We start from the raw sequence: 25,075 nt of genomic DNA, 5'->3' as shown, positions 1-25,075 counted from the left end.
GTAAAATGCATAATCTTGACTATAGTGACAGGATCAACTTCAATGGGGTACTGAAGAAGGGTGAAATGAGGGTAGCCCTCCTCAAGTAGTCTGTCAAGGAGAAGGCATCAGGGCAAGTGCTTCATCTTCCTTCTTGAAAACCCACCTCTTTCCTAAAAGTGAGGTTCCTGTGGTAAGCATGTGTGGGAGGTCAACACAAGGGAAGTGAGAAAGGGAAGTGGCATTGTGTGGGAAGTGATTCAGAAGTGGGTGGGGATGGAGGGTGTTTCAGGCATACCCACTGCCCAAAGGGGCCATCTGAAGAAACCCTTAGGGTCTACAGGGGTAGAGAAGAGAGAACCAGTTGGGCCATGTTCTATGAGTACCTAAGGGCAGATGGTATTTGCTTCTAGGCCTGTTTTCCTTTTCTGTAAAATGTGCACACAAACAGGGCCCTGGGATGTACAGGCTTGTAACCTTAGCTACTTTGGAGGTTCAAACAAGCAGAATGAAAGTTCAAGGCTTGCCTAGGCTACAGTGTGAGTTCAAGGCTACCTTGGCTAATTTAGTAAGATTCTGTCTCAAAAATAAAATTTAAAGAAGAGCAGGGTGGAGGTGAGATTGCTCAGTGTGTGAAGGTGCTTGCTGCAAAACCTAATGACCTGAGTTTAATTTCTAGAGCTCACATGATAGGAGATAATTGACTCCCTTAAGTTGTCCTCTGACCTCCACATGTACACAGTGGCATGTGTAGTAAATGTTTAAAGGCTGGGGTGGCCAGAGATGTAGCTCAGTTGGTAAAGTGCTAGCCTAGCATCGATGAAGCCCACAGTTTGTTACTTTGCATCATATAAATTGAGCACAACAATGGATACCTGTAGTCTTAGCAATTGGGAGGTAGAGGCAAGATGATCAGAAGAAGCTCAAGGCTACCCTTGGCTACAGAGCAAATTTTAAAAACAAACAAGCAAGCTGGACAGTGGTGGAACATACCTTTAATCCCAGCACTCAGGAGGCAGAGGCAGGAAGATCTTTGTGAGTTCGAGGCCAGCCTGGTCTACAAAGCGAGTTCTAGGACAGCCAGGACAATTACACAGAGAAACCCTGCCACGAAAAATCAAAACCAAAACAAACAAGCAAGCAAAGGGTTGGCTGGGAGTTTAGCTCAGAGGTATGCCATTTGCCCAGCATGTGAGTAGTTTTGGGTTTGATCCCCAGTACTGAAAAAATAAAGCATCTGACACAGTTAGATTTGTCACCGACTGAAAATGAAAATACTTAGAACAGTGCCTGTCTGTGTTTATTAAATTGTTAACATTTATTAAGTGTCAGAGTGGTTCTCAGCATTAGATGGCATAGAGAACAGGACAGATAAAAATCACTGCCTCTGAAGAACTCACACTCTACAAGGGGAGAGTAGCAATAAACATCTTTTCCTGTGACCCTTGTTGGATAGCATCACTCTCTAGCCTTAGGACATACCAGAATCACCAACAGGACTTCTCAATCGAACTGCAGATTGCTGAGTCCCACCTATTTCTCTCTCAGCAGGTGTGGCTTGGGGCTCCACTAATGCATTTCCAACAATCTCCCAAGAGACATTGATGGCTGGTTTGAAGAACTTGGAGAAATGTTATTTTGGTCCTGATTCCTCTTTAGTTTTCTTGGTGGGTCATATCTAGAGAAAAAAATTTTACAGGTGCCTTATTTCACTGTTAATCACTGATACATCTCCAGCCCATTTTCCCCCAAGGAAAATCTGAGCTCCATAGACTTTTTTATTTTCTAATTTTTTAAAACAAGCCTTAATGAATGAAATTCTAGAACTTGCTTTTAAAAACAGCACTCTTGTGCCCTGGGGCTTAGTAGCAGACTGCCTACTTAGCATGAGACAGATCTTGGGTTTGATCTTCAGCATCACAAAAATAAAGAAGTAAATAAAAACAATCTTTATAATCCACAAAAAGGAGCTTGAGAAAGGTGACACTCTAGTTCTCCTGCAGTCACAGATAAGTATCTTTGAATCAAGATAAAATAGAAGTCCCTCAAGGATCTGCTCTTGATTTGGGGGTTGTACTGGCTGGTTTTGTGTGCCAACTTGACACAAGCTAGAGTCATCAGAGAGGAACTCAGTTGAAGAAATGCCTTCATGAGATCCAGTTGTAAGGCATTTTCTCAATTAGTGATCAATGGGGGAGGGTCCAGCCCATGGTGGGTGGTTCCATCCCTGGGCTGGTGGTCCTTGGTTCTATAAGAAAGCAGGTTGAACAAGACATGGGAAGCAAGTCAGTAAACAGCACCCTTCCATGGCCTCTGCATCAGCTCCTGCCTCCAGGTTCCTGCCCTGTTTGAGTTCCTGTCCTGACTTCCTTCGATGATGAACAGCAATATGGAAGTGTAAGCCAAATAAACCTTTCCTCCTCAGCTTGCTTTTTCGTCATGGCATTTCATCACAGCAATAGAAACCCTAACTAAGACAGGAGTGACAAAATTTCTGTTAATATTTGTATCCATCATATAAGTACCCTATTCTCTGAGAATATCTTTGTAACTGTGTGCCCTTGAACAAATGGATCTTGTTAAGATTCCAAGACTTCAGCTGTCAGTGCTGTTATCTTGGAAAAACAAACCTGCAATTCTGCCTGGCTCCATTATTCAATCACCCTTTACCCTGGTAATAATGTTATAATTGATATTTCCTTTGTTCCTACATGACATACTCATAGGATTCTCTGTGGATGAAGGTTGTCAGCACTTTTTTTCTCCCACACACTTAGGTATTCAAATGACTTAACAGATTCCTTATTTAAACAAAGAATGAAAGTTTGGTTTTATTTATTACTGCCTGATATAATTTACTTATCTGTCTTGTCAGTTTTCCTGAGTTATCAGTCCCATAAAGGAAGTTTTTTTGGGGGGGTGGGGAAGCAGATGAGACAGTGTCTAGCCTTGAACTCATGGTAACCCTCCTGCACATTGGGATTAAAGGCTTCAGTCACACACATCTCGATGCTACTGTTGTTTTGAAATAAGGTACTTCTATGTAGCTCAAGTGGACTTTGAACTCATGGCAACCCTGCTGGCTTAGAATCCTGAGTGTTGAGAAGGGCAGAAACTTTTGTCTAATTTCTTAGCTGCTAGGTCTTCAGGACACCAGACAGACATGAGCTAACAGTAGATAAACAACAAAGATCTACTCAGTCAATCAATAAATGAAATAAAAGTTGAATTTCTAGTAAGTGCTAACAGGACATTAAAGAAAACTAGGCATCACCTTCCAGCATCTATTTCAAATGCTAGGACCAGAGAAGACTATCTAGAAATGATGCCTGAGGAAGGAGTGCTGGGCAAAGTCCAGGTGAATCTCAGCATTTCAACTTTTTTTTAAAACATTTATTATGTATACAGTGTTCTGCCTGCATGTATCCCTGCAAGCCAGAAGAGGGAACCAGATCTCATTATAGATGATTGTGAGCCATCATATGGTTGTTGGGAATTGAACTCAGGACCTCTGAAAGAGTCAGCCAGTGCTCTTAACCTCTGGGCCATCTCTCCAGCCCGCATTTCAATTTTTGAAGCACTGGAGGCTAAGCCAGGAGGGGCTTGTGGAAGAAGAGGACAAACAGGAGGCCCTGGCACATCCATTCTGTGATCTCTCAGATATGGCCTCATTTGGTCTCAATCACTTTCTCTTATTTTGTCTTATTTTTTCACCTATATACAGACTTCTGGATTTCTAGTGTCTAGTATAGCTTCTTAGGAACAGGCTCACATTCTTGTTCTTAAAAAATACATTTATTTATTTGGTTTTTGTGTGAGTAGATTAGAAGACAACTGATAGGAGTTGGTTCTTTCCTCCTACCATTGAGTCCCAGAGACTCAGGTTGTCAGGTCTGATGGTAAGCACATTTACCCACAGAGCCATCTTGCTGCTCCCTTTTTATTTTACTAGGTCAGAGAACAACTTTTTAGAATCAGTTCTCTCCTTCCAACAGGTGTGTTCTGGGGATGGAAAACAGGTTACTATGCTTGTGTGGCTAGTTCACTTAACTGCTGAGCCATCTCATCTGACCTACAGGTGATTTTGTGTTCATTTTTTTTAAGATAATAGGGTTATGTAGCCCACACAGCCCTTGAATTAAATAGCCAATGATGATCTTGAACACCTGATACTCCTGCCTCCACCTCCTGTGTGCTAGGATTACAGGCATGCACATTTGTCTTACATACATATTTATGTGCTTGATTACATAACCTCTCGGACACTGTCATTCACTCAGGGTTGTCATTGTCTCTGCCGTTGATCCCCAGCCTCATTAGTCTCCTACTAACAGACAGACAGATACACACAGAGCATCATGTGTTATAGTCTGTCTCATTTGGTTAATATCACCAGTACTTTTTCTCACTAGGTCAGTTTTACCACATGTATAAGCACAGGAACTATTTCTTTCCTTTGACCTAACATTTTCTTTCTTTTTTCTTTTTCTTTTTCTTTTTTTTTTTTTTTTGAGACAGGGTTTCTCTGTGTACTTTTTGTGCCTGTCCTGGATCTCATTCTGTAGACCAGGCTGGCCTCGAACTCACAGAGATCCACCTGGCTCTGCCTCCCGAGTGCTGGGGTTAAAGGTGTGCAACACCACCGCTTGGCTCTAACATTTTCTTACATGCACAATTACTTTTATACAGTCACCACTAAATAAGTTTCATGACGTTTCTTGCACATATAAAATCACCATTTCTCCTCCCCCTTCTCTCTTAAAGCCACTTAGGTCACACCTTCAAGAATTCCCTATTTATAGCCTATTATAGAGTTACAGCCTCCTCTGAAGAACTGTTACATGAACACACAAAGGCACAGTACCTCAGACATCTCATCTTCCTCATGCAGTAATGAATTTCTTCTCAATCACCATTCCGACTCTTTTATTCACAGAGCTGTTTTTTGCTTTGAGACAGGGTTTCACTCTGTAGCTTAGGCTGGGTTCAAACTCACTATGTAGCTTGGCTAGCCTTGAACTCATGGTGATCCTCCTACCTCAGTCTCTGAGTGCCAGAACTGGAGGTGTGAACCACCATGTCCAGCAAAGAGTTTCACATACAGCTTCTTAGACACTTGGTCCACTTACCATTCAGTCTCACCATCATTTCCCCTCAGTCCCTTCTGATATACAAGGTCACTAATTCACAATTGCTACAAGGCTTTCATTAAGTCTCCTGTGATCAGTTTCCCATGCCCTGGTCAAACACACCATCATTTTCCTCATACAGTCAGCTATCATGGATACATTTGTACATTTAATAGCCTCCAAGTTTCTCACATACCCTGATTGTGGTCATACAGTAGTTCACTGTCTCAGTCTCATTTTGTTTTCCATACGTAAGGGTTGATTCAGTTTTATGAAATGTTTCAGACTTACATACTTTTCAGACACCATTTGGTTGTCAATTTTCTCTCTCATAACTGCTGACTATGAGTCCTTGCTACTGCTGGCCCCATGTGAACAGTCCTTTCCTCCTCCTCACAGACAGGTTTGTGTTTCATCTCCTCAGCCTCACCAGAACCTGTGGGGAAGCTGCAATTGTTAACTGCAAACCGGTTCAGCACTCACTAGACTCAGGGTCACGGTCACAGTCACAGTCTCTCTCTCTCCTTCCCCCCCTCCCCCCCACTAGCCTTTCAGACTTAGCAGCCACAGCCAATCCAGTTCTCAGTCTTTCCCATGGTTTCAATAAAACATTTCATACAAATAGTCTCATACCTTGTACCTTGTGTCTGATCAGTCACTTCTTGGGCCTCACGGTCATTTTCTTTTACATAATCAACTTCTTACACACATACTTCCATGACTTAATTTCACACACAAATCATTTCTCAAATGCTGAGGATTGCCTGATACTAAACAGTGAGATTTCTCATCTACAAATGGTGGTCCTTGACAATCTCCACCGGTTTCCTGTCCACACTTTCACCTGTGGTTTTGGTCAGTCAGTCTGCCCATGCTGTCAGCCTGTCAAACAGTGTCTAATTTGCAGTCCCCACTCTACCTAAAAACAGTATGTTGTATAGATCATTGCAGGTTTTTGTTTTGAGACAGGATCTTGCTATGTAGCCTAGACTGTTCTCAAATTCACAAGCCTTTTGCCCAGCTTCTGCTGGGATATAGGTATGTGATACCACACCTGGCTCTTACATAATATCCAATTATTCACTCAGTTGAGTTTCTGAAATACAGCCACAATTTCTCATAGACACTGTCAAATGCAGCTGGGACTGGAGGAATGGCCTAGTCAATAAAACACTTGCTTTGCAAGCATGAGAACATGCATTTGGTCCCCAGAATGCAGGTACAAATTCCAGGTATAGAGAAGCACATGCTTGTAGTTCCAGAATTCGGAGGTGGAGACAGGTGGATTCTTGAGGCTTGATGGCCTGCCAGTGTATCCTAACTGGAAAAGTCTAGGTCAATGTGATACCCTGTCTCAAAGGAGGGGGACAGTGTTCCAGAAGACAACACCCAAAGTTGTTGTCCAGCCGCCACATACAATACCATGCATACATATGCACAAAAATGTTTGTGGTCACACTTCTGACCTGTCACACACAAACCTTTCAGTTTCTCTCACCACACTGGTTATCAATCAGCAGTCTGTATCAAGTGTTTCTGACATACGCCATCATTCTGCTTGTTTCACAGTTAATCTCCACCTCCCCCTTATTGTTCTTCACATACATTCATGACTGTCATAGCTCATTCTGCTGACACCAGGAGAAAAAATACCAACAGCTTTCAGTAACACCTTTAAAAATATATATTTACAGGAACAATTCCCCAATCTCTGGGACTCTTAGGAAAAAAAAAGGTCCATTTTGGGGAAGTAAAACAAACCGTGGAGACGAGTGTAGCACCGTCCCCCAAATCACCAACCCCCAGGTCTTCAGGCCTGGTCTGGGTCAGTGCTGACAGGAGGTGAGCCTGGGAGTTTTTTGAATCCAACCCCTCCAGCCTAGAATTGATACAAGACAGGCTTCATGTCCCCCATTCCTCCCTCCCAACTCCAGGGACACTTAAAAGGGTCCTTTGTACCCGCCCGCAGGAAATTGGGGGGCTGGGAGGGAGGGAGCTGAAAATACATGTTTGGTATCAAAAATAAACACTTGGGGTTGGCAGGAAGACCGCCTCCAAATCCCTTACTTCCCACCCACCCGCCTACCCACTCATCAGATATAGGAAGAGATGCTTCCCTCTCCCTTATTGAAAAGCCCCATTTAAAAATAGATTATACTATCAAAATGGAAGAGGATGGGAGAGAGCCCTGGAGAACTGGCTGGAGGGGCCCCCCAGACGGGGACCACCACCCCAAAAAACCCTCCATTGGGAGGTAATAGGCAGGCCCCCAGGGGTTTGGAGACAAAGGAATGGCTTCTCAGGGGGAAGAACAATAAAAGGAATATTCCTCCCTGGCCAAAAGGTTACTTGAGAAAAGAACAAGCTGACTGAGAGGGTTGGGGAGGTAGCAATTCCTATTTTAACAATGTGATTCTTCCCTAGCTACAACTTCCAAACCATTAAATCATACAAGTGCTCCCTGGACTCAGATATGGCCAGGAATAATAAAACAAAACAAACTAGCTCTTCAACCCATGTTCCAAAATAAAGACAGGAAACCCTTGACTCCCCAAGGGCAGGCTGAGAAATAAAGAAAGAAAGGTCCTTATCAAGCCATACCCTTCCTGATTGTCTTGTTTTAGGGAAAAAAATGGGGAGGAAATGGAGTAGATGTCTTACCCACTCTCCTAAAAGGGTTAGGCCAGAATCTTCCCAGCGGCCTTCAAAAAATAAATAAACCGCCCCTACCATTGAAGTAGGAGACGTGTAAAGGCGGCCACTGGGAGGCTGGCAAAAAAGAAAGAAGTTGTCTGTTTTGGGTGGAAGTTAGTGAAAGATCCTCTTTTCCAGGAATATCCACCCCATCACAACCAAAGCATGAGTCTGTCAGTTGAATTATGTTTCTCCTTGAGATGGCTAGCTGGAGAGTTCAGGAGCATGAGTGGAGAGACTCCAGAAAGGGGGTGTTGGTGTAAGTCATGGCTTCTGGGGCCCTGGGGAGAGCACCACGGGGGTTGAGAGGCCATCCACACTGATGGAAGGGATGTGCACCTGTGCGCTGCCACTGGACGGAAACTGGGGGAAGAAACAAGGAGAGGTCATAGATGAGAACCATGCTAGTGACTCTCACCCTTTCCAACATAGAGAGGAGAGAATCCTACCTGGAAGGAGAGCTTGGCTGGACTACGGGGTGCAATTGGACTCAGAGTGCTCCAGAAATGAATGCTGGGGGGCAGCGAGCTGGGTGTCAGCAGCACCGGGGTCTATGGAGATGGAGTGGCAGGAACTCAATGACAAGTATGGGAAGATGGAAGGAACCTACTTTCAGCCCCTCTACACATATCCCCCTCAGACTTCCATGGTCACTCCTCAAAAGTTCACAGACCTAGAGTATAAGTACTAAGACCATACCAATGACATCTCTCAACCTTTACAAAGACCACTCTTGCTAACCCCTAGAAGCCCACCTCCTGTTATTGACACTTCAATGGGCAAGACTATCCACCAGATTCTGTGTACTGCTCTAAAACCTTGTGACCATTAGAAGAGCTCAACTTACCACTTTCAGATTCCATTCATGTAACTCACTAGGGAAACTCAATACGCAAACTCTAGGCCAAATAACAGGCAATTCCTCAGCTGTACCCTCTAGAAGCAGATCCAATGGAAAGCCCTAGGGAGTCAGGCCGCCACAAAGTCCTCAGATCTGCCCTGTTTAATTAGCTCTTCAGAGCAGCTAATTACACTTGTCACCTGTGCCAATGTTACCCAGCCAGGCTGCCAGCCCTTGTTCCTTTGCAAGGCACTCACCAAGGTATGTGTGGGTAGCAGTGATGGCGTCAGTGCTGGCCCTGGTGCTTGCAGACCAGAGCCTGTTCCTGATCCTGGAGTTCGTTCGGGTCCTGGGCCACCCAGCAGGCTTGGGCTAAGTGGAAGTTCCAGGTCCCGGGGCTTCCGGCCTTTCTGGGGTTGGGCAATCTCATTGGCAGAGGCAGATAGGCCACACACCTGTGCTGTATTCTCCATTAGGACGGCTGGGAGCCGAGCCTGCAGGCCTTCGGAGGGTGATACTTCTGGTTCAGCTTTGACAGTTTCTGAACCAAAGCCCGCAGCTCCTACAGCTTCCAATTCTTCCCTAGGCCCCTCCACTTTCACTTCTGGGGGCAGTGGACGGCCAAAACCTGGCTCCAGACTCAACTCTTCTGATTTCTGGTTTGGGGCCTCAGGTGGGGTCAGGATAACCTGGGAGAGGAGTGGGCACAAAGGGAACGCATAGGAGTGTAGAATGTTTTCCTGTGGGTCATCCAAGGATATCTCTAGGAAGACATTTGATATTGGGGGCAAGGCTGTACATACAGCATGTCCTCTAACTGGCCATGGGACTTAATGGAAGTGGAGATCCTCTGGGGCAGTGGCCCTGGGGTGAGACAACTTGACAGGGATGAGACTCTAGATTAGAGGTACCACTGTCATTCATTCTCATACCTACATTAATCAGAAACTCTGGAAATGGGTCCAAACAATCTGTGCCTTAAGGCCATCCTGGTGATTCTGATGAATGCTAAAGCATGGCAACCAGGTGTATTAGATGTGACCATGTAAGGGACTAATTGTGCAAGAAATGCAGAACTGTCCCCCCCCCCATCCTTTTCTCTGAGGGAACTTGTGTCCCCACTTCCACCATTACATCCTTTAGCAGGAAACCTATATCTATTCTACCAATTCTGTGCTTCATTTCAGAATTATGCATCCTTCCTCTCCAAGGCCTTTACTAAATTTCCAAATTCTAGTACTCACCTGCAGGGGCAGACCAGCTTCTTCGGCTTCCAAACAGGCTTCTAAGGGGTTTGGACTGGTGCTCCTGCTCCCTGAGGGGGGTGCTGGTACTCCTGCAGGGGTAGTGTTGGGAAGCACTGAGGCAGGCCGAGGATGAAGGGGTGGCTGTGGCTGTGGCTGCAGGGACTGGATTGTGAAGGTAGAATAGAGGCCCGAGCGCATGTATTCATTCCGGCTGCTGCGTGCTAAACCACTTTGGCCTGCCATTCCTGCACCCTTGGGTGTTCCTGGCTTTCCAGTGGCAGTGTCCCCTGGGGATGCATGGATAGCAGCAGGGGCCATTGCTACAGTCGAGGCTACAGACACCTCAGGCTGAGGTGGGCAGTCTTCAGTGGAGCACCCTGCAACCTCTGGGTAGGACACAAACTTGTAGACAAACTTCTGGCCGCTCACCTTTCGGATGATGTTCTGAGAAGTGAAGAACAGGGTGGATGGAGGGTCTTGAGGGCTGTTTCTCTTCTCCTGATGTCTTTCTTCCTACTTGCTCCCATTTCACTCATCTCTTTTAGGCTTGTGGATTCTTCCTCTCTGTCTATGCTTTCCTTTTCCCCCTCTCCATGTCTCTACCCTGTTTCAACTCCTTTCTCTGGGCCCCCTCAACAATTCTTTAGTGTCTCTTCCCATCCATCTCCCTTCAAGTCTTCTTCTGTCACTCATCTTCATTCACCTAACTCCCCTTTCCCCACTGGCTACATTTCACAAGGGATCAATTTAGGGGAGCAGGTGAGAACTACGGATCTGGGTTGAACAGAGTCAGGAATGTTAACAGGACTGTTTTGGAAATTAACTACTTCAATAGGAAAATGAAATAACTGATATACATGTTGGAAGAGTCTAAATTATTATAGATGAATAGGGAGATAAAATGACTAATATAGAGGGGTTTCATAACAATTTACTGATTGACTGTATGTGGGAGGGGAATTAGTGTGACTGACTCACGTGGTGGCATAAGTATGCCATAGTACATGTAAAGGTCAGAGGACAACTTGCAGAAGATGGTCTCTCCCTCCAGTATGTAGGTCCTAGGGAATGAACTCAGGTTCTCAGGCTTGGCAACAAGAGCTAAGCCACCTCACTGGCCAGATATAGTGGATTTTTTAAAGCTAGTGATGCTGACATGGAGTAGGGAAAGTCTGTTGGCTATTTGTTTTTGTTAACTCTAGCTTAGAGTCATCTGGGAAGAGGGAACCTCAACTGAGAAAAAATGCCTCTATCAGATTGTCTTTAGGCATGTCTAAAGGCATTTTCTTGCTGTGGGTGGTACCATCTCTGAGCAGGTGGTCCTGGGCTGTATAAAAGTGGTAGCTGAACAAGCTATGAAAGGCAAACCAGTAGGTAGTGTTCCTCCATGGACTTGGCTTCAGTTCCTGCCTCCAGTTTTCTATCTTGACTTCCTCCATGAAGGAGTGTAACCTGTAAGATGAAGTAAACCCTTCCCCGCCCCCAAGTAGCTTTGTCATGGTGTTTATCACAGCAATAGAAGACACACCAAGATGCCTATTGTGGTGGTGCACGCCTTTAGTCTCAGCACTTGGGAGGTAAAGGCAGGGGGATCTCTGTGAATTTGAGGTCAGCCTAGTCTACAGAGTGAGTTCCAGGACAGACGGGGCCACATAGAGAAACCCTGTTTCAAAAAACAAACACCCCCCCAAACAAAACAAACAAACAAACAAACAAAGCATACAAGACAGAAATACCAGAGAGGGCTATTGTTGTGACAGACCTGACCATGTTATTTGGAAAGGAGTGCAGTAGCACCTGGAACTTTGGGCTGCAAGAGCTTACTGTTCAGAGCTTCAAATGAGCTGTAGAGGGAACTTGGAAGATAATGCTGAGAGCAGTGTGGATGATGGGTTGTGAACTTTCAGAGGGAAGTTTGAGAGTTCCTTAAAGTCTCTAGAGGGTCTACTTACATGATATTCTGTTAAGAATCTGTGGTTTCTGGTAAGCTGGAAGTGAAGAATTAGTTGTGATTAACAAGAGACCAGCACAACTGCAGTGAAACCTTTGCTTTACTGGGACAATTGATGCTGATTAACAGAGGCTGGAAAAATCAGCTGTGAATAAAAAGAGATCAGGAACACTGAGGTGAAATATTTCAAGAAGTGTTTCCTTACGGTCAGTGCACAGAAGCTGTGGTCCATAGGGGGCCAAGGATACATATTATGCTGTTAGCTGAACTTGGCAATGTGGAAGTCTTCCACATGGTATCTGGTTTAGTGGCATGAAAGCTGCATTACTGAAGGGGTTATGGAGAGCAGCTGAGGCTTGGTACTGTGAGAAGCCAGGAAAGGTCACTGGTGAAGGTGCAGTTTCAGTTGCAATAGATGTTCCAGGATTGAAAAGATCGTGGAGAGAAGCTGGGGCTTGGTACCATAAGATAGGGTTGGAGTCCCCACAGAGAGGCTAAGAGGCCCGTGGTGAAGGTGCATCCACAGTTGCAGTGGAGACTCCAGCCTACTGGAGAAGCAAAGACTGTGGAACTACCAGTAAGGATGGTGACAAGTGTGATGTGGAGCTAGCCTCTGCCTAGGAGACAAGCTGTATATGCTACAGATGGTGCAGCTGGAGAAGTAGAGATGCCCAAAAGAGCCTAAAAGATTGAGTGAGTCCCAGATGCCAGATGTTGAGCTACAGGATTTAATTTAGACTGCTGGAATTTGGTTTTGTTTTGATTTGATTGTAACTAGTTCTTCCCTTTTGGAGTAAAAGTAAGAAAATATTTAACTTGCTTTTTATTTTATAGGATCTCACAGTTGAGAAACATTGGATATTTTAAAAAGATACTGAATCTTTAAAATGTTTAAAAGACTCTGGGACTTTTAAAGTTATATTATGTTTTATATTGTGATATTGATATTTTTTTAAAGATTTATTTTATTTATTTATTATGTATACAGCATGTATGACCAGAAGAGGGCACCAGACCTTATTACAGGTGGTTGTGAGCCACCATGTGGTTGCTGGGAATTGAACTCAGGACCTCTGGAAGAGCAGTCAGTACTCTTAACCTCTAAGCCATTTCTCCAGCCCGTGATATTAATATTAACATGACATCTTGAGGATAAATAAGAAGTTATTTTAAAGATTATACTTTAATAGTGATGCATTAGTGTGTCAAGTTGACAAAAAGGGTCAAATGTCCTGGTCAGTTTTTTGTCAACTTGATACAAACTAGAGTCATCTAGGAAGGACCCTCAATTGAGAAAGTACCTCCATCAGATTGCCCATAGGCAAGTCTGTGGGGGCATTTTCCTGATTAATGATTTGATGTAGTAGGGCCCAGTATACTCAGGGTGTTACCACCCCTGGGCAGGTGGTCATAGGTTGTATAAAAAAAGCATGCTGAGTGATCCATCGAGGAGCAAGCCAGTAAGCAGTCTTCCTCTATAGCCTCTGCTTTAGTTCCTGCCTCCAGGTTCTTGCCTTGAATTCTTCCCCTGGCTTCCTGCAATAATGGACTGTGACATGGAACTGTAAGGGAAACAAACCCTTTCCTCTCAAAGTTGCTTTTGGTCATTGTGTTTATCCTAACAAGAAAATAAACTAGGATAGAAATATCACTAAAGAGGACAGGAAATGTCTCATTTTTAGTACCATTCTGGATATTTAAGCTAAAGCACTAAGAAAATGAGGAAACTGGCCGTAATTAGAGAAGAGCATGAGAAGCTGGTGTAGGCATGAGGAGTAGGGTAGCAAGGTTTGCTTGGCTGGGTCAGAAAGCATGCTTTGTGGTATCTTAGGACACTGTACAGGGTAGTTTTGTGTGTCAACTTGACACAAACTAGAGTCATCAGAAAGGAAGGAGTCTCAGTTGAGGGAATGCCTCCATGAGATCCAGTTGTAAGGCATTTTCTCATTTAGTGATCAATGGGGTAGAGTCCAACCGTGGGCTGCTGATCCTGGGTTCTATAAGGTAGGTTTATCAAGTCAGGGGAAGCAAGCCAGTAAGCAGCTCGCCTCCATGGCCTCTGCATCAGCTCCTGCCTCCAGGATCCTGCCCTATTTGAGTTCCTTTCCTGACTTCCTTCAGGGATGAACAGCAATGCTGAACTGTAAGCCTAATAATAATAAACCCTTTCCTCCCCAACTTGCTCTTTGGTCATGAGGTTTTGTCACAGCAATAGAAACCCTAACTAAGACAGACACATATGGTTTGGAGGGTTCCAGAGATGTCCTGATGGTCTCAGAAGACCAGAATGAGGAAGAGTAATTAATATTACTTTATAGGTTTGAACTGAAAGAGTACTGTATGAAATTGGAATATATGCCATAAACTATCAAAGACACAAATCACAGGTGAGAATTATCTTGTTTGGAGAGAGAATGAGGAATCTGAGGACACTAGGTATTTTGGTGGAAGTCTTAATGCTGGTCAAGTATTTCACAGGGTATCCTTGTGTTTTTCAGAAGAGGAATGAAAAGGGAAAATTATTAACATTGTTTTGAAGATTTACACTGAGGAAATATGAAATAATTAGTATAAATATTGGGGGAGGGAAATATAATGTAGATCTGGGAGTCTGAGTGTAAGATGAGAAAATCTAAAAATGGAGCTGCAATAGTGATATAGACACTGAGGTGCTTGCTGCTCTAGAAATCTAAGATTAGTGGGCATGGAACTGGCACTACACATGTTGTTCTGGAGCATTTAGTTAAGGGCAAAGGCTTGTAATCCTAGCACTCAGAAGACTAAGACAAGAGGAATGCAAGTTTGAGGCCATCCTCAGCAACACCAAGAGACCTGCCTCAAAAATAAAAACAAAACAAAGGAACAAGAGAAAACAAAACAATTGATAAAGATATTGGGGGTTCTAGAAAATGAAGTAAGGAACCTTAGTATTATGTCAGGATGATTTTGAGTCTAGAATAAGAATATGGATTGTTTTGTAGTGAGAGAAGATTATATATAAAGCAACCAGGGGAACACAACATTAGTCCGAGGGTTCCAGAAAACACATTATCTTAAAGCCGGCAGGGAACTAAAGGCTGGGTCAAAAATTGGTAAATTTTAATATGGTTTTCAAAGTTATAGCTATAGTAATTGAGACAACAAAATGAAATTTCTAGGCCAGAAGTGTAATTTCAGGAATTGGGGGAATTTTCAGGAATTGTCCAGTTGGAAGACAGGACAGTGAATTTGAGGACAGCTTAGGCTACATAGTAAGTTTCAGACAAATCCAGACTACATTGTGAGACCCTGACTCAAAAGGAAAAAACAGAGAGGAGTTTTCTGGTAGTAATTTCAAGGGTTTCCAGTCCTGGTCTCTGAGGCCATACCTTGTCATAGTAGTACCGCAAGGCCCGGCTGAGCTTGTCATAATTCATGTTGGTCTTGTTCTTGCGCAGCCCCCATAGACGGGCCACCTCCTCTGCATCCACCAACTTGAACTCGCCACCATCCCGTGAGGTCCAAGAGATGATGTGGCCATTACCTTGTTCTCTCAAAAGCTGCAGCAGAAACTGCCACAGCGTCACAGATGGGTCCATCACTAGTGAAGCACTCACGCCATTCCAGGGGTACCTGGAGGACAGCAAAAGTGATTTCTTTGTTACCTTGCCTACACCTCTGTTCCCATATCCCACTACTATCCCCTAAACAGTCTCCTAAACTCCCTCATATAGCTTTAGATGTCCCTTGTACTTCACACATGGGACAAAACTGGAATTAAAAGATATTTATGTATGTCTGTGTGTATGTGAACATGTGTGTGCCTCTTCTTGGGAAACAAGAAGAGGGCAATGGATCCCCTGTAACTAGAGTTACAGGCACTTATGAGCTGTCCAACATGGGTTTTGGGAACTGAACTCGGGTTCTTTGTGAGAGCAGCAAGCACTCTTTACCACTGAGCCATCAGTCCAACTCTGACAAGTGTGTATTATTAGGGGCTAGTTGGAAGACAAGATAATACAACCTGAGTCCGAAAGAGTTCCACATCCTAGTTGGAGTCTGACTATGTTATGCTCCTATGAAGTAAGGAACCTTAGTATTATGTTAGGATGATTTTGAGTCTAGGAATAAGAATACGGATTACAGACCTTAAGATACAGCAATCACTCGGGTTTTATTTGAGTTCAACTGCACTGTATGAGCTCTTTTAAAAGCAGACAAATAAGGCTGAAACAGAGATTACAGGCAGAATGGCAGGAGAGGCAGTAGATTCCAAACATCAGAGGGATTTTCCCTGCCATTCCTGACTCTGGAGAAGGCTCCAAGACAAGGAAGTTGGGCAGCTTCACAAACCTGGAATGACCCCCAGCCTACAGCCAGTAAGGAAACATCAGTATTACAACTCAAAGGGCAACCTGAAAGAACAGGAAACAATTCTCTTCTAAAAAAGGACTAAAGTCCTCCCAAGACATTAATGTTAGCCTGGTGAGAACAGTGTTGGATTTCTGAGCTACAGAACTATCAGATGATAAATGTGTAATTTTTTTTTAAAAGACAGGGTCTTACTATGTAGCCTAGGCTGGTCAGGAATTCTCTTGTCTCAGCTTCATGAGTACTGGGATTACAGGTGTGTACTATACAAATGTGTAGTTTTAAGGAGATTAACCTAATTTATACAGCAGTACTAAAAAACTAGTGAAATGTCCTTGACTGGACTCTTATAATCAGTATCTTCTATCCCATTAACTTTTCCAGGATGTGCCTTTTGCTAGCCCCTTGTAAACACACTGTTCACTGCATATGGAGCTCACTCAAAGGTCCTTTGTTTTATGAAGCCTTCCAAATCTGAATACCTACACTTTTCTGTCCCTCAATACCCCATTTTTCTAGCCTGTGATTGTCCCTGTATGGTTTAGGCTTTTAAGGAATGTTTTCTTGCCGGGCGGTGATGGCGCACGCCTTTAATCCCAGCACTCGGGAGGCAGAGGCAGGCAGATCTCTGTGAGTTCGAGGCCAGCCTGGTCTATAGAGCGAGATCCAAGAAAGGCGCAAAGCTACACAGAGAAACCCTGTTTCGAAAAACCAAAAAAAAAAAAAAGTTTTCTTGATGAGCACAAATTAATTATACATTAAAATGGGTTTCATTATAACATTTCCATTATAACAATTTTGATTACATTCACCTCAATTACCCTATCCTGCTTCCCTCCCTTCCCACCCATTACCTTCCTCTTCCCAACTAGGCCTCTTTTTATTTTATGACTTTTTTTGTGATCCAATGAGTTTCAGTAGAGTTGCTCACAGGGGCATGGGTGAGGGTTTGTTTCAGGAGCACAGACACCTTATCAGTGGCTATACCATTGAAGAAAATGTCTCTTGCTCTTCCAGTAAACATTAAAGGCCTAAAGAACCTCAGGAAATGGTGGGGCCATGAGTCCTTCTAGTTTTTTCCCTTTTTGTTTGCCATTGTTGCTGTTGTTTTGTGACAGGGTCTTATGTAGTTCAAGCTGTCTTTAAATTCTTGATGCTATTGCCTCCATCTCCTGAGTGCTGAGATTATACATATCCCACATAACTCAGCATACAAGACAGCTACTTCTTTCTGCAGTGCTGGAGATCAACTTCAGGGCCTTATGCATGTTAAGCACATGTTTTTAATCACAGAGCTTCACCACAAACCTATGTCTTTCTTTAAACAAACATGTAAACTATTATGTTAGGCACTGCTCTAAGCAGAAAGGCTGGCCTACTGGACAATCAACCTCGGTCTAATGCTAGACTTCTATGGTTTGAATCCTGGGCCTGCAAGTTATTAGCTGTGTGATCCTAGCCATATTCATTAACTTCTTTGTACCTCAAATGTCCTCATTTGTGAAATAGGGATAGTGATACATCCATCTATAAAATAGTGACTATGTAGCATTATTATTATGTGAATTAAATATAACATGCTTGGGGTAAAAGCTTTGTTTTCTAATTTGTTCATAAATCCTTTTTCTGCTATCTCTGAATCTAAAAAGCTCTAAGAACAAAAGGCTTTTTTTGTAATTCTTTTGGCAAAAAAACATGATTTGAAAGAAAGCAAGCTCATTCTGGTTTTTATTGATCCTTGCTTAGTGTGAATGTTCATACATTCTGCGGCAGAGATCTGAAAGCAGCTGGTGACAGAGCTGGCTGAAGGCATTATGTAACATATCATATGTGCACCCTGCTACCTTTCTGAACTGAAAAATTCGCAGTTCTTAAATACATCTGGTCTCTGGGGGTTTAGATAAAGGCATGGGCTGTTATTTTTATAGGCATTGACTCACTTATCTCTCATCCCAATTCTGGAAAGTAGGGACTTTTTTTCCTTTTGGAAAGGAGATATTATTATAATAGCACTAATTTATACACAAGGCAGCTAATTTATACACTGAGGCAAAAGATGTCCAAGTGACTTCACTATGCTACACTGCTATAAGTGACAGTTCCAGGGATCTAAGTGGTTCTGTTGTTCATTTTTAGAGACAGGGTCTTATATAGCCTAGGCTAGCCTAAAACTTGCCACACAGATGATCTTGAACTCCTGATTTTCCCGTCTATACCTCCCTAGTACTGAAATTATAGGCATGGGTCACCATGACCAGCTTCAGGGGTCTGAGCATTTAACCACCTGCAGGAGTCTGTATCAGGTCCTTTGATATATATTACAGCATCCAGTTTAGTGTTTTTATGGGATTCCTTAGTGTTTAAATGAATGGGTCCCTGCTTCTTGGGTCTTCTCTTGGGCTACTTTCTGATTGTTTTGTCCAGTTGTAATGTGTTAGTTTTTGTTTTATTTTATTATAATTTATTATTATCCCTTAGAAGCCGCCTTCTTCTTCTTCTTCTTCTTCTTCTTCTTCTTCTTCTTCTTCTTCTTCTTCTTCTTCTTCTTCTTCTTCTTCTTTTCTCTCTCCCTCCCTCCCTCCCTCCCTCCCTCCCTCCCTCCCTCCCTCCCCACGGTTTCTCTGTGTAACATTCATGGCTGTCCTGGAATTCGCTTCGTAGACCAGGCTGGCCTCCAACTCACAGACACCCGCCTGCCTCTGTCTCTGGAGTGCTGGGATTAAAGGTGTGCACTACCATACCTGCTCTGCCTGTTTGTTTTCTTATGAGAGACAGAAAGGGAGTGGATCTGGATGGGAGAGGAGGTCGGAATGAACTGGGGTAAGAGGGAGGGGAAACCACAAGCAAAATATATATTATGTGAGGAAAAAAAATATATTTTAAATAAAAGGAAGTACAAAACAAAACAAAATATCACCTCAACTAATTACTCCCTTTAGGCATGCCTTTCAGAGGAAGGATGTTCCCTGTCATCCCATCACTAACCTTTCCAATAAGCAAAATGGAACTAACCTTCAACATTCTAGTCCCTGTGAAGATGGGACTCCATCAACCAGCTGTCCACCTGGCTGGGATTGTTAGATTAAGAATAAACCTTCTAAGGTTTTGAAGAATTTATGATTTATATTTATAGCCTTATTCTTTAATCTACATGAAATTACAGTATGATCCTCGTATGTCTGAGCTAGTTCAAGGTTCATTTAGGACAGTGTTACACAGCTGTCCAAATTACAGTGCCAAGAAACAGTGGATCAGATTCCCCTCCTCAGAGCTCTAACAGACTAAATATACATACCAAGACTGACTTCTTTCAGAGGCCCTAAGACCAGTGTGACTCCTAGTGGCGAAGACAGGCAATTTCACCACCTCTTCTGAGCTATGCCAAAATCTAGCAGCTAAGTGAAATCTGCCCAATTAGTGTTCAGCCTATCAGACAGGGGGCTGAATTTGATTACTGCTTCTCTCACACAACTCCTAAACAAGAATCCTAGTCACTTGCCCTTTCCAGAAGGCTTTCCTTTCACTCCTCACCTCATTCACTGGGTGCCTCAAAACAGCTTGGGACACAATAGACAGGAGCCCCTGAATGCTAGTGTAATTCACACATTTGTGGGGCAGTAAGAAATGTTTCAAAAAAGAAAAAAAACACAACACACAATACGACATAACACAACCACTCTCCAAAAGGTGAATTGTATTATTGCCTACGTTTTACAGACAAGTCAGTGAAGTGTGGAGAAAGTAGTTAAGTAACTTGCCTTAGATCTCACCATTGGACTAGATGCTGGATGAATTCTGACTCAGCATTCCTAGCTACTCAAGACCAGTTCTCTATGAAGAAAACATAGATGGGCAAGATCCCAGAGTGACAAGAATGTGAGTAGGACAGGCTTCCCTGAAGAAGTGACATTTGATGGAGGGGAGGCAGTAAGTCATACTGATGTCCATGGGAAGGATAATTTGGTAAAGGGAATAGCATATACAAAAGCTCTGAAGTGGTTATTCAAGGTATCATGGTTCCTAGGATAATGCCCACTTTCTGAGGCACACAATGTTCTCTGCCAGGAGTGTCATTTCCTCCTAGGACTAATTCTATCATATCATTAAGTTCTAGCCCCTAGCAGGTAGAATTAGTTTTTTCTCTGCACAATCCAATGCATGGAATAACCTGTTTGTCCTTGGAAATTTGTTCTGTCCTGGTCTTCACAGTTTCACACTCTGCCATGTTAGTCTATGTGGCTTTGAGCAAGTTGCTCAACCTCTTTATGCCTGGTTAAATATCTGTAAAATAGGGTATTTTACTCTCAAACCAAAAAAGAATTAAAAAAATCATGCCTTCCCTCAAAGGCTTTTTATAAGGATTCAACGTGCCAATATATGTAAAAGACTTAGAAAAGTGTCTCTAGCACATGGTAAACACTCAATAAATGTTAGCCCTTAGGCTATGTGTCATCCTTCTTCCTCCCCCTCAACCTCTGTAGGACTCTACCATCTGGCTCTCATCATGTCTATGACCTTGTCTTCTACCCCTCCCCCTCAAATCTTTTCCAGCCACACTGGCTTTTGAACATGGTAGGCACAATCTGACTTCACGGTCTTTGTACGGAGTGTTCTTTCTGGTACACTTTTCCCTAATGCATTATGAGTTCTTCCTCTGTTTCCTTCAGGCCTTAATTCATGAGTCACATTTCCAAATGTAGCCTGCCTTGTCCCAAAGATTTCAAATACCTTGATACTCTAGTCCTATTTGCCCCACTTCATGTTTTTTCCTTAGCATTTGTATAATACACCGTCTAATTTTACCTATTTATATAGTCTGTCTCCCTCACTTTTAGTAATACCTGCTTCCTATGTGCAGGGATTTTTGCCTGTTTTGCTTCTCCATGTATCACTAGCATCTAGAATGAATGCCTGGTACTCACTAGGTACTTAGAAAATATCTGTTAATATTTAAACAGTCCCAACTAATATCTTAATTTGTTCTTCTTCTTCTCCTTCTCCTTCTTGTCTGCCCCATCCCCATACTGATGTCTGGGATACAATTTTCATTTTCAGTTTTGTGACAGGATCTCATTCCGTAATCCAGGTTGGTCTGAAACTCACTATGTAGCCCAGGCAAGCATTTACTTCCTGAAAACTCTCTCTTGGTTTTCCATGCTGGAAATATATAGTTGTAAGCCACCATGCACAGCCTAGATAACATCTTCCCCTCATTTATTTGTACAACCAATTTTTCCAAGCATCTACTGTACAGAAGGTATTTTTTTTTTAGATGAAGACAGAACACTGAATAAGCAGATAAAACATTTAAGTCCCCATAGGACCTCCATTCTGGGGAGAGACAGACAATATATAAACTATATAGCATTTTTAACAGTGACAGAGTAGAAAGGAACAAAGCAAGAAAGAAACCTGAACCCTGTTGGGTGTGCAAAATCAGATGGCCAAGGGGAGGGGTGGGTGTTGACTGCTTTGTTTTCACACAAGAAGTATCCTTTGAAACATTTTTATACATGTGCCTTTATATAGTATATTCCAAGCACCAGTGTGACAAATACATGTTTTACTGAAAGAATACCACCCAGATGCAAAGAAATGAAAGCATTCTCTGAAATATCTTTTCTATTTGTGCCTTTTCATATCACCAACATCACATTTCTGTTAATGAATCCTTCTACACTCACCTTATTCACAAATCAAATGGCATTCTTAGAAACAACTTTAGTGTGTTCCCTGCACAGTGTGGCGAAAAATTTATTTTGGGTATGGCAACTGAACAAGGCCTAGGAAGTTACCATGCTGAAATGTGGACATAATGTTAAGGGAGAAAGAAGAGCTAATGCAAAGGCCCTGAGGCTGGCCTGTACCTGCTGTTTTCGAGAAGCAGTGAAGAGGAGGCCAGCATGGCTGTACCATGGGTCTAAAATGGGGAGGTGAAGGAGGTAAGGTCAGAGAGGTGACTTGTTTAACTCACATATTTTTTTCTTTGCACTGGAAAAGATTATAGTTCCCGACTCCCCTTTTTCAGCCCAGTACAGGGAGAAAGTAGTTAAGCTATTCATGTAAAGCCACAGCACTGCTGGGATTGGGAATTAATGGGTCTTGAGACTAGTGTGGAATGGGGATAGACCTATTGGAAGAATGAACACCAGAAACAAAAGCCTGGTACTTGGAACTAATTTGAAATGTGCCCTCATGTGGGATGCAATGAAGTGAGAGAAGGGCACTTCAAAAATGTCCTTGAAAGTAGTTATTGGACCATTTCTGAGTAAGGGTTTTAATCTCCATATGTCTTGGTTTTCTCAGTTGCCTGTCTCACAGGGCTGTGATAAAGACTAAGCAAGCTGGAGACTATAGAACACTCTGCCTGGTACATAGCAAGTATAAAGTGTAAAGGTTAGCTCTGACTGTCATTAACATCAGTACCACTACTGTACTTGAGAACTATAGCAAGGCAAAATGTCTAAGTGGTTAAGAGTGTCTATGTAAAGTATACAGTAAAAGTCCCTGGTTTTCACAAATACATAAGATCGCCTAAGAGATGGGGGCAGGGAAGATTGATCCAACACATGGAGAGGAGGAGGGAAATAAAGTACAAGGCCTATTTTCCTTGGGGAAAGACTGCAAGCACTGGACTCAGAAGGATATGAGAGAATGCAAACACTGAGGTGGCAGGAGGCTACTGAACAGACCCATTACAAAAGGAGGGAGATAAGGTTTAAGCTGACTCCTATATAATAGCAGCGAAGAAGAGCCATCACATAAAGATTAAAATGAGGGACAGAACAAGGCCATAGACTGGGCCGCCGAAAATGAAAAAAAAAAAAAAAAAAAAAAAAAAGCAGCAAACTGACCCATTGCTAAAAGGAAGCAGGTCAAAGGCTAGAATCTACAAATAAGGGAGAAAAGTGATAACTAGAGGGATGTGAATGCAAGCATGCAGACTAATCCACAATAAGATGGGGGCAGTGGAAGGAGGTGAGTAAAGTCATGGGTTTATGTACTGGGGACTCAAGGTGATGGAAACATAAACTCAGGTGGACTCATTGTTAAACAAACATGGGGTATGAGGGGGGTACAGCGCCACGGATTCACTACAAAACATGAGGGGTTCAATAAACAAGGCCACAGAGGATCCCCTTAAACTTGAGGCTAGAAGAAATTGCAAACACTTTAGAAGCATCTACTACCAAAGGAAGACTGGACAATGCAACAGACTGGTTCCCAGTAAAGTGGGGGTTGGGGAGGGCAAGACCACGGACGAGTCCATTAAGTTGGGGTGAGGAAAAACATAAGCTCGCAGACCGATCCATTATAGAGACAGCAGGAGGTTAGGCCAAGCTCAGATCCACTATAAGGGGCAAAAGGAGCTGGCAATACACACATAGGGGAAATCAGTTGGTAGCAGTAGAGCTGAATACCGGCAGGCTGGGCGAAGCCACATCCCCTTCGCGGGGGCGAGGATACATGGGGTCATAGACTGGGCCCTTCACCTTGTGGGCCTGGGGCTCACCTGTGTGTGGCGCGGTGGTGGCAGCGGCAGCTCCGGGGGGCGGGGGCTCCATATGAGGCCCCACCGCCCCCCAGGCCTGAGTTCCAAGGCGGCGGCGGCGTTGGCGGCGGGAGCAGCAGTGGCGGCGGCCGCAGCACCCAGAAGCCGCCCCTGCGTTTCCCCACCGCTCACGTGGGCCCTCAGGGGAGGAGCTGAGCGTCCCGCTGCTCGCTGATTGGCCAAAAAGCCAAGAATGTAGGCAGAGTTTTGCCTGGTGGTTGAATCCTAACAGAGCTGTGACATGATTGGCTTGAAGGATATTGATGAACTGCAGATGGCCAACTAGAGAGGCGTTGGGCGGCACTGGTGCTTCACCCTGATTGGATCAAGGAGAACTGGTAGCCAAGTGGGCAAGTGCCAAGGTTGGGGCGAGGGAGGTTTTTTTTTTGGGGGGGCGCCTGGTTCACACCGATTGGCCTAAGTGAGATTGATGGTAGACAGACAGCCCCAGAGGATGGAGGGGCGGTGGATGAGCTCCGTTTTCAGCTGATTGGTGGAGAGACTGAGACAGCTGCCAAAACACCAAAGTAGGTGGTGCTGCACACCATGCGGTTCAGCGGAAACAGGACTTATTTAGAACGGGGAATAGCAGCAGGGTAGGGCTTGACACTATGTAGGAGGGTAGGGTAACGCTATGGTAATTAGCTAGGCAAGACAAATTTAGAATCCAGCAGAGGTAGGAGGACTGAATGGCTGCCAGATATACAGGGTAGTTGAGGGTAGAAATTAACTGTCTACAAGGGTAGGGTCAAGCTGCAGCCAGAGTGTGGAACTTGGTTTTTAGTTATCTAAGACTGGACTCTAGGTTATAGGGCCTGTAGCAGGAAGGGCAGGATCTGTGCCTTTTGGTAAACTAGATCTATTTAGAACCATTTAGAGGACAAATCAAGGTTGTGAAAGTGAGATAATAAACCTTAATATCTGAAGTAAAAGGCTAATGGCCACAGAAACAAATCACTCTGAATTAGCACTTTTAAAATTTGTTTCAAGGGTCACATGTAGTCCAGGATGACCTTGAACTTCTGATCTTCCTGCCTACTCCTGATCCCACTCAGGTAGACCTCCTATGAATTTAGGGCTTCATGTGTGATAGGCAAGCACTCTACCAACTAAACTTCATCCCCTGCCCATGAATCAGTTCATTCTTTATGGTAATACAAAGGGCACTGATACAAATATCTAGGAAAAGGAATTAAAGTGTGAGGAGGTGGGTCAAAGTCCACAAGGTGACAAAAAGGGCAAATCATAAAGTCAGGTGGAAAATACAAATTGGAGGCAAAACCTCTAGAGTGTTCTAGAGGTTCTACAGAGTGGATGGGTCTTCCAGTAACT

General features: G+C 43.6%; 1 protein-coding gene across 6 annotated transcripts; it reads right to left on the bottom strand.

The window, feature by feature from the left end:
• Positions 1-18: 18 nt before the first annotated feature.
• On the bottom strand, positions 19-25,043 carry Elk1 (ETS transcription factor ELK1). 6 transcript variants are annotated; one of them, XR_005089983.1, is made up of 10 exons: positions 23,705-25,043; positions 15,210-15,453; positions 11,843-11,878; positions 9,888-10,334; positions 8,901-9,332; positions 8,252-8,353; positions 7,770-8,165; positions 5,400-5,544; positions 1,462-1,657; positions 19-152 (listed from the first exon to the last, which is right to left on the bottom strand). XR_005089983.1 is itself a non-coding variant. In XM_037199126.1 (7 exons), the coding sequence occupies exons 2-7, from the start codon at positions 15,417-15,419 to the stop codon at positions 8,067-8,069; spliced, it is 1,326 nt and encodes a 441-aa protein (XP_037055021.1). In that variant the 5' UTR covers positions 15,420-15,453; positions 23,705-25,043; the 3' UTR covers positions 6,769-8,066. The 6 variants fall into 6 exon arrangements, 2 of the variants coding, with proteins under 2 accessions (XP_037055021.1, XP_028740816.1); XR_005089985.1 differs by having other exon boundaries at positions 5,404-5,544; XR_005089986.1 differs by lacking the exon at positions 5,400-5,544.
• Between the last annotated feature and the right edge of the window lie 32 nt (positions 25,044-25,075).

Source organism: Peromyscus leucopus, chromosome X, assembly GCF_004664715.2.
Source record: "Peromyscus leucopus breed LL Stock chromosome X, UCI_PerLeu_2.1, whole genome shotgun sequence".
NCBI lineage: Eukaryota > Metazoa > Chordata > Mammalia > Rodentia > Cricetidae > Peromyscus > Peromyscus leucopus.
The sequence above is the reverse complement of the archived record's forward strand: the minus strand, read 5'-3'. Positions and strand labels throughout refer to the sequence as shown.

Bases quoted from the DNA above. Each gene is read 5' to 3' on its own strand.
- Elk1 (XM_037199126.1), bottom strand. From the start codon at position 15,419: ATGGACCCATCTGTGACGCTGTGGCAGTTTCTGCTGCAGCTTTTGAGA. The intron at 10,335-11,842 runs GTAAGTAGACCC...TTCACTTCTCAG, and splicing joins GATTCTTAACAGAATATCAT to AACATCATCCGAAAGGTGAG. The intron at 8,354-8,900 runs GTGAGTGCCTTG...CCATCTCCATAG, and splicing joins TGCTACCCACACATACCTTG to ACCCCGGTGCTGCTGACACC.